Raw genomic sequence first — 15,513 nt, forward strand, 5'->3', positions numbered from 1 at the left:
GTGTAGTGGTGTGATCTCAGCCCACTGCAGCCTCCGCCTCCTGGGTTCAAGTGATTCTCCTGACTCAGCCTCCCAAGTAGCTAGGACTACAGGCATGTACACCACGTCCAGCTAACTTTATATTTTTAATAGAGATGGGGTTTCACCATGTTGGCCAGGCTGGTCTCGAACTCCTGACTTCAGATGATCTACCCGCCTCGGCTTCCCAAAGTGCTGGGATTATAGGCATAAGCCATCACGCCTGGCCTATTTCTAAAAAATATTAATCCTCCCCTTCCTTCCCCTATCCATGAAAAAGACCAACCAATCAACCAACTAACCAAAACCCCCACAGAATTTGTAGGCACTGGGATATTTAGGTCTTGACTCTGGACAGGCATGGGTGTTTTGGTACCCGTTTCTCATATATAATCCTTACCTGGCTGATGAGTCTTGTAGGAGCGGGAGCCAGGCACCATTTTAGCCTGGTAACAGGACCTTACCGAGTCCCAGAACTTCAGGTCTGACACACCTGTGCAATCAGGCACCTGATGTGCCAGGCTAACTGCTAGGTACACACGTGTGCATGTAAGAGAGAGAATGAGGATAATGCACAGTCCTTGCCCTTGAAGGGGTCGAAGTTTAGCGAGGGAGGATCTTAAGTCATCCTGTGACAATCTAATAATCCCATGCTCCCAAACCCACATGTGCTCTTGACATCTCTCTCACCCCCACATACTCATACATACACACACAGCTCCCGTCTCCTCAGCTCCAAGCTCCAACTCTGCCTTTCTGGAAATGCTGGCTTTGTATGGACCCTGCGTGGAGCACAGGGGTTTCAACCTTAAACAAAATGAAAAGCTGTTTGGTCCTGTGCCAGCCCCACAGGCCCCCTTCCCTGCCCCCTGCCCATTTTTATCAGACCCTCCTGATGGCAGGGCTGTGAAATCTCCCCTGGAGGGGACCGTGGGTCCCTGGACTGACCTTGTCCTGATGTGTTTGATCAGCTGTTTCTGGCCTGCGCTGGGGGAGCCAGAGCTAGAAGAAGCGGCAGGAATGGTGTTTGATCAGAGCAGCTGGGAGTGGTGAGGCCTGGCTGGCTGCTCTTAGCCTTCTGCTAATCTCTTCTTAGAGGACAAAGAGAGGAGGATGTTCTGACAGACCAGCCCATGGGTAACTTGGGGTACAGCCTCAATGACCAGAGTAAAATGTGTAAGTTAGGTTCTCCCTGAGCCGAGAAATGAAGGTAAGCAAGAGGGGTACCACTTGGTTCTGGCAGAGCCTGTGTGTGCCCAACACAGCACTCTTAACTCTCAGAGAAACGAAGGCAGTAAATAGGATGTGGTCCCTGTCCTCATACTGGTTAGAATCTCAAATGAGATGAAGCTGTGTGAGGATTAAGGCACCAAATACACAACTGCATACCTAGGGTTTCAATTGTGTAGTGGATGGATTTGGGACATCGCAGAATACAGATTTAGGGAGTGACACGAAAAGCTGGGGGAAGTTCTTTCTCCCAGATGGAGCTCAGGATTCTAGCAGCACACACAACCCCGCCAAGTGCTGGCTCTCTCTGCCTCACAAGGTTGCAGACATGAGGTGGATGGAGAGTGGATGGAATAATAGCGTATTCCACGACTGGCTAGAAACAGCTCATACTGAACGTGTGGTGCAGAGCTGCAGAATAGGAAGCAGCTCCTCTGTCCCTCAGAAGAGCGAGCCCAAGGTCAGAGTCCCTGTCTCCAGCAGTCGGCAGCATCTGCTAAGCATCCACTGAGTACTGCCCAGTCTGAGTACGCGGAGGAGATATAGAGGTCTTGGTGGGCATGGGACCTACACCTGCCCTGGTGAAAGGCCAAAAGGCAGGACAGATGCACAAAGAAAAGCCTGCAGAACATTCTCAAGAACATGAACTTGGTTTCTATGTCCACGTCCTTACCAACTCTTCATCTCTTAATGAAGAGTAAAGACAGTGGTCTAGGACACCTCTGCATGGTGCCAGAGCCCTTTTCCCTTTCACTCCAAACATATCCTGAGCATAAGCCCATGGAGAAAAGGATAGACAGTGAACACTAAAGAGGCAGAGAGGCCAAAAATCACTGCAGACTTAGTTTTTCCATTTCCTTTGCTCTCACTGGATGTGTCCCCACCCAACATTCCCAGGTTTCTGCCTTTACTCAGATGTGACCCCTCTGCTGCAGTGCCAAAGAGCTGAGAACCCCTGTTCCAACCCGGGGAGATCCTGTTCCCCTCGTATCACTGTTCACTCTGGCTTGGGCCAGGGTCTCTGGGTTTATGCCTCTTCTTATCCTGGTTTTGGAGACCCCTGCACTGGGTTCCAGACCCTGTATCTAGGATACATTAAGTACCTCCTTTCCAGCTCTCCTCTGCCCCTGCTCTTCCTCCAGGCCCTTCTAAAATATTATAAACACGAACAGCCATCATCTACGAAGCGTCTATACTCTGTCAGAGATTTTACACGTTAACTTTCTTCTCACAGTCACTGTCAGGAAAAACTCACCCAAGGTCATCTGTCTAGTAAGATGTGGAGCTAGGAAGCTCCCAAGCCCATGTCTTTTCCACGTGCTGCTGAGCTCCTTCCAGCCAGCCACCCTGGCCCAGAAGATCACCGAGGGAACCCCTCGGCCCACCTACCTCTGCTCAGTCCCACCCGACCTGCAGCAGCACTTCACCTCTGCATACCTTCAACTGTGGCTGGGGCCCAACTGTATGTTACAATTACCCACTGCAGCTGGCTGGGACACTCTCAGGACTACTGCCCAAAATATGACATGGGCAGCTCCAGCCCCGCTCTCCAAAGACAGCACTTAGGCAGGGGAGCATTCCTTCCTAAACACACTTGCGGGCTCTGAACAAGGGTCCATCTGTGCTCCTCCAGAACTGTCCCAGGAGGAGTGAGCACAGAACCTCCCCAACTCCCCTGCTCTCTACAGCGTCAGGGCTGCAGGATCTGATGCCCCTCCCCTCGTCTTAAACACTGGGTGCTTCCTGTAGAAATCATGTACATCCCATCCGGGTCTCCTGCTCTTGTTTCCTTGTTGGCTGCCAGCAATGTGACATTTTCAGCTGTTCACCAAGAAAGGTTTAGTTTATTTTACAGCTATCTGCTCAGCACTTTGTACTTTGGGGGCAGTTGAGATTCAAGAGATAAATGAAAAGTGGGTGTTATAAGGATCCCCTAAGGCTTCAGAGAGGAAAAAGAGAGACTACATAAAGATACAGGAATGAACACTCTCTTTAGTGCCAGACAATGCAGGGAATAGTTGACTTGTATGCCAAAAACTTTTATTAATAAAAGCTAAAATTTTCTACATTAAATACATTAAATCCAGACTTTTAATTCATACTACAATTCTGTAGGGCAAGCACAATCATTGTTCCCATTTTATAATAAAGTTGGGAGCCAGGAGGAGGGAGCTCAGAGAGAGTAAGCATCTCACACAATGTCAGTCAGACAGCGGGACAGCTGGATGTACCCAGGCTGGACACCAAAGCCTGTACTCTGAAACCCTGCCCCACACTTGCTCCCTGGGAAGGAGGGTTTAGGAATGAGACTCCAAGTGACAGGAGAGCTTTCTTTCCCCCAGGCCATGTTAACACGGCCTCAAGGTACACAAATGGCCCCTAGGACACCAGGCCTATCACCCCGTCCCTGTCTGACACTGGCCCAGAACCAAACAGAAAGCAGGTCTATAACATCACAGTCCATTTGAAACTCATGTAGCCTTATTTTTTTCAAAGTACATATTTTATTTATATAGATTAGTGCAAGTTGAACATGAATATGGTTTGTAATCCAATTTATACAGCATCACGTAGTGGCTGGCTGTCCTGACCATGGGTGGAAGCAGGGCTGACTGGCCTTGGTAAAGGAAATGACACACATTCCCCCAATTTGGAAGCAATCTTAATTAGCCAGGGAGTGATTTTTTTCCTTCAGCAATGTAGTCCCCAAAGTACAGACAGCTTCTCTCTTCCTTATAGGCCGAGTCGTAGGAGTAGCAAGCTTCTAAATTTTGGCTGTGCTTCTGAGCTTTTGGCCTAAGTCCCACCAGCCCCAAAGTTTCCGTGACAACAAAACAAGGATGAACTTGCCTCTGACACTCCCTTCAGCCCCAAATTGTTCTCTTACTGCCATTTTCTTCCTACCTCCCAAGTATCACTGGGATACAAGCACAACAGGGCTGGGGTGCTGAACTCGCCCTTGGGGAGGACTCATTATAGCATCCCTGCATTCTCTCCATTATTGTCCAACTGCCTAGGCCCAATTTAATAACATGCTGCTTGTCTCCCTGGAACCGCCTGCCCACTCTGTACATGGTTAGGAATTCCCTCCCTCCCTTGGTCAATGTGCAGCTTCCAGGCGTGTGAGGTTTAAACGCACACCCGCCAACCCATTAGCCTGTCTTCAGCTTGTGGTGACCACGTCACCAGCCCCCAGGTGAGAGAGGAACTCTTAGGGCCCCTCTCACCATTCTCCTTCCTTTCTGGGAGTCCCTGACTGATCCTGCAAATAAAGGGCAGGGACCTGTCTCCCCACTATCTGTCTGACTGGATTTCATCTCACCCCTCAGCCCCGATTATCAGAACTCTAGCCTGAGGGATGAAGCTGACGTGCCTCCCGTGGTCAGTGGGAAGTCAGAATGCTTCCTCAGAGGAGACCCAGATTGCCAGGGAAACCTGGTACTCACACTGCAGACCCTGCTACTCACTGGGCTCAAAGTTTCCCAAACACAGAGCTTCTGAGACAGAAGAGACAGGCTGTCTCTTCATGTTTCTTTACCCATAAAATAAATGAGTAAAGACCCCTGTTCCCTGCCCCTCTGGTTCCACGTTCTGCTCATGCGCGTGGACAGTAGGAGTCTCACCTTCCTGCAGTAATCCTTGCTCTTGAATCATCTATTTGCTGTCTCACTTACCTACAATGGTCAAGTCCTGTTCCATAACTGACCCCAGTATTCTCACAGAATCACACTCCGGCCTGGAATCTGACTGCCTTTCCCTCCTCAACCAGCTGGGCCATGAGCTCTGGGAGCAGAGGTCTGGGTACCCACCGCACAGATCCATGTGTTCCAAGAAGCCCATAGACTCCTTCACACCACCCCAAAGGCCCCAGAGTTCAGTCCAGAGGCCATAAGGGCAGCACCCTATGGGGAACAAGGCAAAAACAACACCGGGACCCCATGGAAGCGAGCGATGTGGACTCAGGAGACCACACGAACACTGTCCTCTGTGGCGGCAATTCAGGTCTCTTGGGTAGAAGTAGGAGAAAAGGATAAAATGGCCAAGCAGAGTCAGAAAGTTTTCCTATAAGATCCACGCCTGGGCTTCTCTGGAGAGCAAGACTATAAAATCAGTCAGCCAGTGCGGAGCCCGCTCAGAGCAGACAGTAAACTCAGGAAGGGCCTTCCCCTCTTTCTTGATGAGAACCAGCACTGGGTTTGTGTCTTCTGCTGAGTGTGCCATGGGCCAGAGGGCATCCAATGGGCTCCGGCAGTCAGTCCACTCTCGGCACAGTAAGCTGCAAATCTGGTGATTCCGAAGAAAACAAATGTCTTGTCACAATCTGGGTCTCCAACAGAAACCTGGCCAGGCGTAGTGGCTCATGTCTGTAATCCTAGTACTTTGGGAGGCCCAGGTGGGAGAACTGCTTGAGCGCAGGAGTTTTAAACCAGCCTGGGCAACATGGCGAGACCCCATCTCTACAAAAAAAAAAAACAAAAACAAAAACTGGCCAGGAGTGGTGGCTCACGCCTGTGGTCCCAGCTACTTGGGAAGCTGTGGCAGGAGGATTGCTTGAGCCCGCAGAGGTTGCAGTGAGCCAAGATCATGCCACTGTATTCCAATCTGGGTGACAGAGCAAGACCCTGTCTCCCCCATAAAAAGAAACTGAGAAAGAATTTCTCAGTGCTTGAAAGGATCTGACACTTGAATTCAAAACTTACAGCTCTCTTTATTCCGAAGAGTTTTGGTGTTTTTTGTTTGTTTTTTTCTTTTTAAATCACTTCCCTATAAGCCCTCAGCAATTATTTCTTGTTTTGTTTTGGAAGAAATTTTAGTGACATTCACTGCAGCTCCCAAGCCCCATCCCACAGCTTGTGAGGGGCTGGATTCTCATTCACTGGACTTGGCACCAATGCCCTGTAAGCATGTGCCACTCTACCATCTTTCAGTGGGTTTTCTCTGGTGCCAAGGGGATATTCAGTGCCATTTTGCCACCTGCAGATCAAGAGCTCTCCCAGTCTGACAGTTCCCAGGACGGAAAAGCCTTAACACAGAGACAGCCTTGGTAGAAACAGTGAGCCCTTCACATGGAGATGAAGTCTTAAAGGTTTGAGCACCATCTTCTGGTCAGTTTTTGGCTTCTGAGGCCGACTCTCCTTTAGAAACTTCATTTATTTCAGAATGGCAGAACCCTAATTGACAAGCTCAAGTGATCTGCATATCAAAATGTGGACAGGACCAGAGGCAGGTGTAGTTGGCTGGGATGAGCTGTCCCAGGCTGGCCGGAGCTGGTGCTCGCTGTGGAAACCGTCGGGGCTGCCTGCACAAAGCCGGCAGATGCCAGTCAGTGGGCGTGCTGGTCAGTAAGGCTGTGCCTTCTGCGCTTCAAGCAGGGTGAGACCTGACCACGTGGGAGCAATAAAAGCTTCCATGGTGACCAAACGTGACCCCTGCCTCTGTACATGGCAATGTGAGATGTGCCTGGAAGGAAGCGGTGGCCCCATCTCTGCCAGTGTGGGATCCAACCAGGCACTCCCCTCCACAGGGGGTCAAGCCACACAAGGTGGCAGAGAGCCCTGCCTGGTGTGTAAACACCGCACCAGCAGACTCCAACCTTTGGCATGGAAGGAAAAGATAAATGCTAGTCATTCTCTCCAAACGGCAGGAACCTACATCTATCTAATTGCACTTCATAATGGATTCCACAAACCATTAATTATCAGATTATATTTTAGGAACTGAAGATAAAAAAGCTTTGTGAAATTCAGACTCCAAAGGATCACTGACCTGCAATAAGTGTGGCGGCCTGCGGGAGGTGAGGCAGCAGGCCACTCCCAAGGCAGGGAGCGGGCGGCAGCAGAGCCACGGGCAGTCACGGCTGCTCCTCCACACGCAGACAGGACTGCCTGCCTGGTGCTGGTCACGGTCTGCACCATATGACCCAGAGGGAGCGAGGCTGCCAGGTCAGGCAGAGATTTCAGCCTCTGATTAAAGGAAGGGGGTGAAGATGACACGGAAGAGCTGTGGGAACCACCCTTCAGGTAAGGAATACCAAGAAGAATGTCCTGGAAAGGCAGACACTGTCTAGCAGCTGATGCCTCACATTAAACACTTCCAGCAGAAACTCCAGAGCTTTGTTTTGGGAAGGGCTGACAACTGACAAGGGGTTACCAGTCATGGAAATGAGGGCTACCTGTCCTATAGCCATCAGTAGGGTGCTGGGCGTGGCCACTGGGTGGAGGGGGAACCCCAGCAGAGGGTAGGATGATAGGACCCAGGAAGGGGCCAAGTGTGCTTACGCCTGAGGTCCCTGAATTGTCTGTTGGTGCCCCCTTACTTTAAATGGCCAGAGGCACTGGCAGGATTTGCAGCCCCCGCTATGGGTCAAGTCCCATATCTAACTGCCATTCTGCCCACTGAGCGCTGTCGGCACATCACGCCTCCTGGGGTACCCTGGACACCAGCTCCCATCCCACTGCTCTTTCAGACTCTACTTCTGAAGCCACATGTCACTTGGGGATGGACAGTGTCACAGAGGCCGCAGCAGCAGGCCTGTGGGGAAGGAGGCCTGTCTGCTACAGAGGATGGTGCTGTTGGTGTTGAGGGCTCAGATGCTGTTGGTTCTATGAGAACAATGAAGCTTCCATCTGTTTTCTAGGTGAGACTGTGTTGGTTGGTGCTAAGCTAAGATGCTCACCACTCAGGACAGCCAGGGATGGAGGGCAAAGGACAAGCTGTGGGGCCTCCTCTCTGCTGCAAATGCAGGAAGGCTCTGCCAGATGAACGGCTGCTCATTTGGCCTCACCACAGATCAACGTCACTGTGCCATCCAGCAAGTCCTCCACAGTCACTGCCACAAGCTCAGAGCTGGCCTGAGATGCCTGAGAATCTGGCAACGTCACAAACACCTGCGACCCGGCAAGCTGGGTCTCCTCCAAAGTGATCACCTGCTCTGTCGGGGCCACCGGCTCTGGGGTTTGGATCACCTGAAAGAGAAAGACCGTGAGGCTGCTCTGGGCAGTGTTCGCAGTTGGCTCCCTGATTTACATGGTTTTCATCTCATGCTGTAATGATGATATTTATGTTTTCACCTGAGGAGAGCAATTACATGTGCCTAATGGGAAGAGGCAAGTCTAACCCACTGGCGATGCAAAAGAGAAGGCCAGCAAACAATTTAAATAACTGTGCACTAAATTGCTATAATTTCGCTCAGTATGCCAAGTCGGGGCGCCCGGACTCTATGATTACACACCAGTGAACGCTGGCTCCGTTTCTCACACTGGGTTTTCCTGTCTTGGGATGACACTGCAGAGGTGAGTGCCACTTGAGAGGAATGCCACTGAAGCCAGCTGGTCTCATGTCTGGAACATGGGAATGGGATTGATCCACCATAGGCCCAGGCGGGCCCGGGGCAGCGTCTCTGGACCTCTTGCGGGCTCACAGCCTTCCCAGGAGGCCACACAGTGACCGAGCTTAGGAGGAAGACTGGATGAACCGTGACTGCACGCATTCATTCAGCTCACCAGCCTGGCGGCCGGCCAGTGTCCCCTTTTCTCCTCCACAGCCCACCTATGTCCCTTCCAAATCTGCATAATCTGTTAGAGACCACCTTTCCAACTGAGAGAGAATGAGTCTGTGGTTAGGCATATCCAATTCCCGCCTAAGCCTCCAAGTTGATGTTTCTGACCCATAGATCCCAGAAGAGCTAGATGCCCTTGATATTTTTAAAGTAGAGGCCACAGCCACCTTGCTCTTGAGAATCAGTGAAGAGCAGAGAGCAGGAACAAGTAAGGAAGCCAAGCCCAGCTACTTCTCTGTGCTACAGGAGAGAAAAGATCAACTGTGATGTTCAATCAACTATGATCTAGGATAGTAGTTTTCAAACTGCTTTTCTTTTTCTTTTAGAAATGGACCCCCCAGCCCCACCTTTTCCCCAAAGGACATATTATCAAGAACCATAATATACAAAAAAGATAAAAGCAGAGCACCTTTGGTTGATATGACAGCAGAGTGTTGGCGGGAGTCCTGCCTACCTGACTTCCCCTCTGTTCCCCAGAGGCCTGTAAGAACCTGGTTTATAAATGACTGATCTATGGAACTGGACAGCGGGACAGTCTAACAGACCAAAACCTCAATCAGTTTATGGTTCCTCTCCAACCCACCCACAAATTACTGACGATGGATGGACCTGAGTTTATTTTCCTTTTCTGCCCACCCTCTCTGGAGAAGATGGGAAGAAGAGTAAACAAGGATCAGAGAAGCAAAGAGAAGCTGGATCAAGCTTAGCCCTGAAACATCAAGAAGAGGTGGTTTTTTGGCCCAGGTAAAGGTGAGAGGCCCAGGTGTGTGCAAGTGTGTACTGCGTCCTGCCCAGAGGCGCTCTCCAAACGCTTCAACTGCAGGCAGTCCCTGCCCAACAAAGTGTTCCTCTGTCTCCGACGTTTCCCGCAGTTCTCACCACACCCCACAGTGTTTCTCAGGAGTCAGGGACATATGCACTGGGAGGAGGAACCAAGCTGTTCCTCTTTTGGAAATTCTTGTTCCAGGCTCCCTCTACCTAAGGGCCACTTCCCATGTGGCCACCAGGAGACTAGAATTTTCTGTTCTGTTTTGTAAGAAGTCCAGAGAGACTCTCTACAAGATCCCCAGAGTATCGCTGGGTACTATGACACAGCCACCTCTAGAGAAGCCTTAGGAACCCCGTGTTAGCATTCCGTGTAGCTGATGGCCCCAGAATCACCTGTGCCATCTGTGAGGCTGCGGCCTGGGTTTCCGTGCTCATCACCTTTGGGTGCTCAGATTCCAGGTGACTGTCAAGCTGGGATTGGGAGGTGAAGAGTTCCCCACAGAGCTCACAGGGGAAGGTGGTCTCTGACTGCTTGAAGTGCTCTGTGGTGACATGGTGCTGCAATGCTCCAGGAAAACGGAAAGTAGCAGCACAGTACAAGCACCGGAATGGCTGAGACCCTGGAAGAGAGGGAGACAGAAGGGGAGGGCTGTGGGTAAAATTCTCTGGGTAAAATGAGAGAAATGAGGGCAGGAAGACACGAGAGGAAGAAGCAATGAGGATCGAGGCTTGGAGTCAGATCCAGGTTTTGTGGGACCCGAACGTTGTTAAATCTGGGAGGCCTTAAGAAAAATAATACAAAATGACAAAGACAGAGCCTTGGAAGGGTCCTATGCAAGTAAGGGACCCTGAGGCGACAGTTTCATTAGTATTAGATTCAGGCCAAATCTGCCTCTGCAGAAGCCCATTATTCATTCAACTGCAGATAAAGATGCTGATGACACTATATTTCATCAATTCTAAGAAATACATTTTAACATCTCTGAAATAGGATCGATGGCACCTTACAACTTCTGTGGGCTAAGGCAGTCGGGTGCAATTGTCAATGCGCACACGAACATCAAAAGTGGCAGCATCAAGACTTACAGAATGGGCGTCCACGGCTTGGAAGAAACTCCCTAAGACAGGAATGGTGCACGTTTTTAACTCATGGAAACCAAATGGTTTAGAAGGGAGGAGGTAAGTGATGAAAGGTTAGCTATATTCCCAAAGCAGGAATCAAAAGTAGACTAGTTTTACATAACGCTCAAGAGACCAAAACCAATGGCCTTCAATTCTTTGATGGAATCTTATATTATGTGTTCTATCATCAATGTTCTTGATGACAGAGTAAACACCGTGTGGAAAAACATGCTTGTTGACAATCTGAATTGAACGTTACTCTGAGAAGCTGGATTCTTCCCTTAATCAGTTTATTTTTTATGTTTTCCTTTTTATGTATGCACACTAGAGTGAGTGACATGATAAAAATCTATGTCAAATTAGTCCAAAATAGCACTTAGAATAACACAGAAATTCTAAGTGATAAGAAAGCACAGTTTAACTGGCAGTAGTTTTTCTTTTTTAATAGTTCCTTAAAAATGGTACATCTTGGCTGGGCGCAGTGGCTCACGCCTGTAATCCCAGCACTTTGGGAGGCCAAGGCGGGCGGATCATGAGGTCAGGAGATCGAGACCAACCTGGCTAACACGATGAAACCCCATCTCTACTAAAAATACAAAAAAAAAATTAGTCGGGCGTGGTGGTGGGCGCCTGTAGTCCCAGCTACTCGGGAGGCTGAGGCACGAGAATGGCGTGAACCTGGGAGACAGAACTTGCAGTGAGCCGAGATCGCGCCACTGCACTCCAGCCTGGGCGACAGAGTGAGACTCCATCTCAAAAAAAAAAAAAAGGTACATCTTATTTAGTCGAGCACGGTGGCAGACACCTGTGATTCCAGCTACTTGGGAGGCTGAGTCAGGGAGAATTGCTTGAACCCAGGAGATGGAGGTTGCAGTGAGCCGAGATCGCACCACTGCACTCCAGGCTGGGTGACAGAGTGAGACTCTGTCTCAAAAAAAATAAAAATAAAAATGGTATATCTTATAACTGGAATTGTATTTATTTATTTTTAACTGGCACTTTAGATTTGATGAATATAGCAATAACAATGACAATCACAGTTATGGCTTAAGGGATGCTTATTGATGCCAAGGCCTTCAGTTTTTCACACTACTCTATGAGGCAGGTGCTACAACTGTTCCCATTTTATAGATGAAGAAACCGAGGCACAAGTTTGTTAAGCGATTTAGCCTGGGTTGCAAAGCTTTAAGTGGTGGAGGGGAGATTCAGGCCCTGCAGTCTAGCCTAGAAGCATGCTGACAGGGGTACTGACCTGAATGCTGGCACTTGACATGAACCTGCAGCAAGGCTGGTGTGGGGAAGAGCTCCTTACACTGGTCACATTCATGGAACTTCATATCTGTGAAGTGCATAAAGACAGACGTGCTGGGAAAGAACAAATGGTTGGCTCTCCAAGGCTGAAGAGTAACAGGGCTGGGGTTGGGGCGATGGCCAATACTTAGCAAGCATCTACCAAGTGCCAGGAATCTTATAACCTATGGTATATTTGTACAATCTAGTGGTAAATAGCACGAAATCTGGATCCAGACTGCCTGGATGCTCAGAGGGATGTTGTGAGAATGAAATGAGAAAATATACACAAGGTGCTTAGCATGGTGTCTTGCACATAGGAAACACTCTGTAACTGACAGCTGTTGTGATTATCACCAAATTTACCTGCAAAGTAGGTTTTAATAACTGCCATCCTGGAGAGAAGGAAACAGGCTCAGAAAACAGTCACTTGCCAAGGTCATGTGGCTGATAAGTGCTGGAATCAGGATTTCCACTCAGGCCTGCCTACCACTGAGGCTGACACCCTTTGCGGGTGCCGCGACAAGTTCTCACTCAGGGCTGGCGGGAGCTTACACTGCGCTACGCTTCCAGGTTTGAGAACCACTGCCACTCAAGCTGCTGCTACTGACTGCTGCTGCTACGGACAGGTGCGCTGGGACAGAACAAAGGCAATGACCGCTGCACATCACACTAGACTATTAGAAGTGAGGATTTCTGGTGAAGCCCAGGAGGCTACAGCATCAAGCCCCTCCCGCTCTCTGCCAGCGGTGCCCAAACTCCACCTGCATGTTCTGCTTTGATGTGCTTCTTGTGCTCGATGGTGTTGGGGAAGGTTTTGTCACAGGAGCTGCACTGGAGTGACGAGAACTTGGAAGATCGGTGGTTCTGAGCAGCAAATACGTCAGGGTGGTGGGTCCGATTGTGGTACCACAAACCAGACAATTGCTGCAAGGAATTTGGCAAGTGTTAGGTCTTAGAAAGTTCCAGCAAGCTGGAGAGCTCATGAGGCTCTCATGAGAGAAAGAAATACATTTTTGGATACGCTGACATTTCTAGTATCACACACTCTTACCCATCACACCGGGTGCTGATGTGAGGAGAGGCTGGTGTTTGTGAGAATAAGGCAACTACATATTCATTGAGAAGCCACTACAGGGCAGGGCTCCCAGGAGTCCTTCACATGCTCATTCCTTACAACAAGCCTATGAGGGAGGTGTTAGAGTCTTCCTAGTGAGCTGGAAGCGGAGACACCGAGGGGTTAAATGACTAATCATAACATCAGGAGATAGCAGGACCAGGATTCAGGCCCAGGCCTTCCAACTGTAACACCTGTGTGCTTTACCAGTGAGCTGCATCTCACAGCTTCCCAGGGAGCTGGGGCGCAGCAGAGCAAGCTGCTGGAGGAGTGCACACTGCCCTTGCCCCATAAGCAAGAGTCCCTCTCCTTCCCGGGTTCCAGAGCAGCACTGGGAATACTTTCTCTACCATTCCACACCATCCTAGGGCTCAAGCCCGGTCTCCATTCTGGAACGCTAATGTCACAACATGAGCGTTGGCACAAAGTTAGCTCTCAATTTTCGCTGAGCTAAAGTTAGCAGTTATGCTTCTTTGTCTATACCCAAATCTTATAGATGCCACAAGGACCATTCTTTTCTCTGTAGTTTTAAAGCTTCTGATAGATGTAGTTTCTTTTTAGTTCTATATGGGGCTTCACTTTAATTACATATCAAATCCTAAGGTAAAAAGGCTGAGCCCTTCCCTGGGAGTTAAACAAACACACACTAATTGTGCCAAACGAGGTAATTCCAGGTAGTGTTCCACTCCCCATTGCCGTGTCATGCCCATTGACACATGGGAGCAATGGGTTCTATGGAAGGTGAGCATCCAAGGGGAAAAGCAGCATTCAGTTCACGATAAGTCTGCTGTCTAAGAAAAGAAGTGTATGAACTCTCTGCTCCAATAATGAGCTCCCCCACTGCAGCACTCTGAACAGATCTCCTTAGAGAATCTGGATCACAAGCTGCATCCTTCATGAGAATCAGCCAATTGTCACATCCTGGATACAAGATATGATCTGCAAGCCACCAACCCAGGCATCAGGGAAGATCAAATGGAGAGTAGGTCAGGGGTGAGGGGAAGAGCTCCCAGTGGCACCTGAGGTCACCTGGTAGGCCTTGTTGCAGATCCCGCAGCTGAAGGGCTTCCCTCCAACATGGGTCACCATGTGCCGCTCCAGCATGGATGGGGCACTGAAGATCTTCCCACACGTGGGGCAGGGGTGGTACTCTTTGGAGTGCACCTCATGGATGTGCTTCCGGTGATCCTGAAGAGTGGGGAAACTCATCCTGCACTTCTTGCAGTCATAAGGATCTTCTATGTCTAGTTTCACGGGACATCCATGAGAGGAAGAGGTGGAGAGGAAAAGAAAACACCATAGGCAGCCATCAGTGAAACACTGGTTGTTGTGTACAGCAACAAATGTGAAGACTCTGCTTACATAACAGGCAGGGTCATAGACTCCAAGGATCAGAAATCAGTGTAGCAGTCACCTGACTACCCCCACCTTCTTCCTAGGAGGTGGGATTCCTCCAGGGTTTCGAGATTAACTATCTCCGCAGCATCATGTAGTTCATCTCCATTCCTCATTTTACATCTTACAAGTTAAATTACACTTTACCGCTTTCCAGGGAGTTTCACCCTGGCTCGTCCTGTTTGCAGTGGGCATTCTGGAGTTTTCTAATTCTCTGTAGAGGATTTCCAGCACACTCCCCAGAGCATACTAATTCTTTTGTCATCAACAGCACAAGTGGAGGGATGCTTCGTTTCTCCCCACTTTAGATTCAACAATAAAAACAGCATAATGAGTGCTCTATGACAGGCATATTCTAAGTGCTTTATGTAAATTAACTCACTTAATCCTTCCAATAACTCTCTGAGTAGGTTCTATTATCATCCCTATTTTACAGATTAGGAAAATCAAGGTTTAAGAGTGCTAAGGCAGTATCTTGCCCATGGGCACAATTAAGAAATGGCTGAACTGAATAACAATCCCATCTCTCACTCCCAAAGCCACGCTGTCTGAGAGCTACATGCATAGTTGGATATGCCAACTCTTCAGTGAGACCCCCACAATAAAACTAGTAGTGATGAAGAATACATTTGCCATCCTATGGCAGGAAACTTTGGTCTTTTTCTTAAAGCAACAGAAATCAAAATGTTTTAATAAAATCCTTTGCTCACAAGCCAATCTTTTATGTGCATTGATTCAGATTAATTCAGGAATTCTGACAGGCAGCAGCATTCGGTATCACTAACTAGTTTCCCTGTGGACATGAGCTCTTGAAATCTCAGTTTTACACTGTCTTCTAAGACACTTTGATGCAGCTTTCCATAAGCAATGATGTGGTTCTATGAAACAGGCAAGAAATGGGAGAGAGAGGGGGGCCTGGATGCCAGGCCTGCCACGGATGATATAGTTTAGGGCATGGCAAAGTATTCTGGGTCTTCTCCCTTCTGAAAGTTAATAACGTCTTCCCCTTTCCTGA

At 49.1% G+C, this 15,513-nt stretch overlaps 1 protein-coding gene across 1 annotated transcript in view; it reads right to left on the reverse strand.

Moving 5' to 3' along the window:
* Nucleotides 1-3,732: 3,732 nt before the first annotated feature.
* ZBTB40 (zinc finger and BTB domain containing 40) overlaps nucleotides 3,733-15,513 on the reverse strand; it is a 78,954-nt gene continuing 67,173 nt past the window's right edge. The window contains exons 14-18 of the mRNA XM_054501557.2: nucleotides 14,133-14,347; nucleotides 12,751-12,913; nucleotides 11,949-12,035; nucleotides 9,968-10,194; nucleotides 3,733-8,213 (exon numbers count right to left, since the gene is read on the reverse strand). Coding sequence (XP_054357532.1) covers nucleotides 8,019-8,213; nucleotides 9,968-10,194; nucleotides 11,949-12,035; nucleotides 12,751-12,913; nucleotides 14,133-14,347 — 887 coding nt within the window. The 3' untranslated portion in view covers nucleotides 3,733-8,018. The remainder of the gene's footprint in view (nucleotides 8,214-9,967; nucleotides 10,195-11,948; nucleotides 12,036-12,750; nucleotides 12,914-14,132; nucleotides 14,348-15,513) is intronic.

The sequence above is a fragment of the Pongo pygmaeus genome, chromosome 1 (assembly GCF_028885625.2).
Source record: "Pongo pygmaeus isolate AG05252 chromosome 1, NHGRI_mPonPyg2-v2.0_pri, whole genome shotgun sequence".
Classification (NCBI taxonomy): domain Eukaryota; kingdom Metazoa; phylum Chordata; class Mammalia; order Primates; family Hominidae; genus Pongo; species Pongo pygmaeus.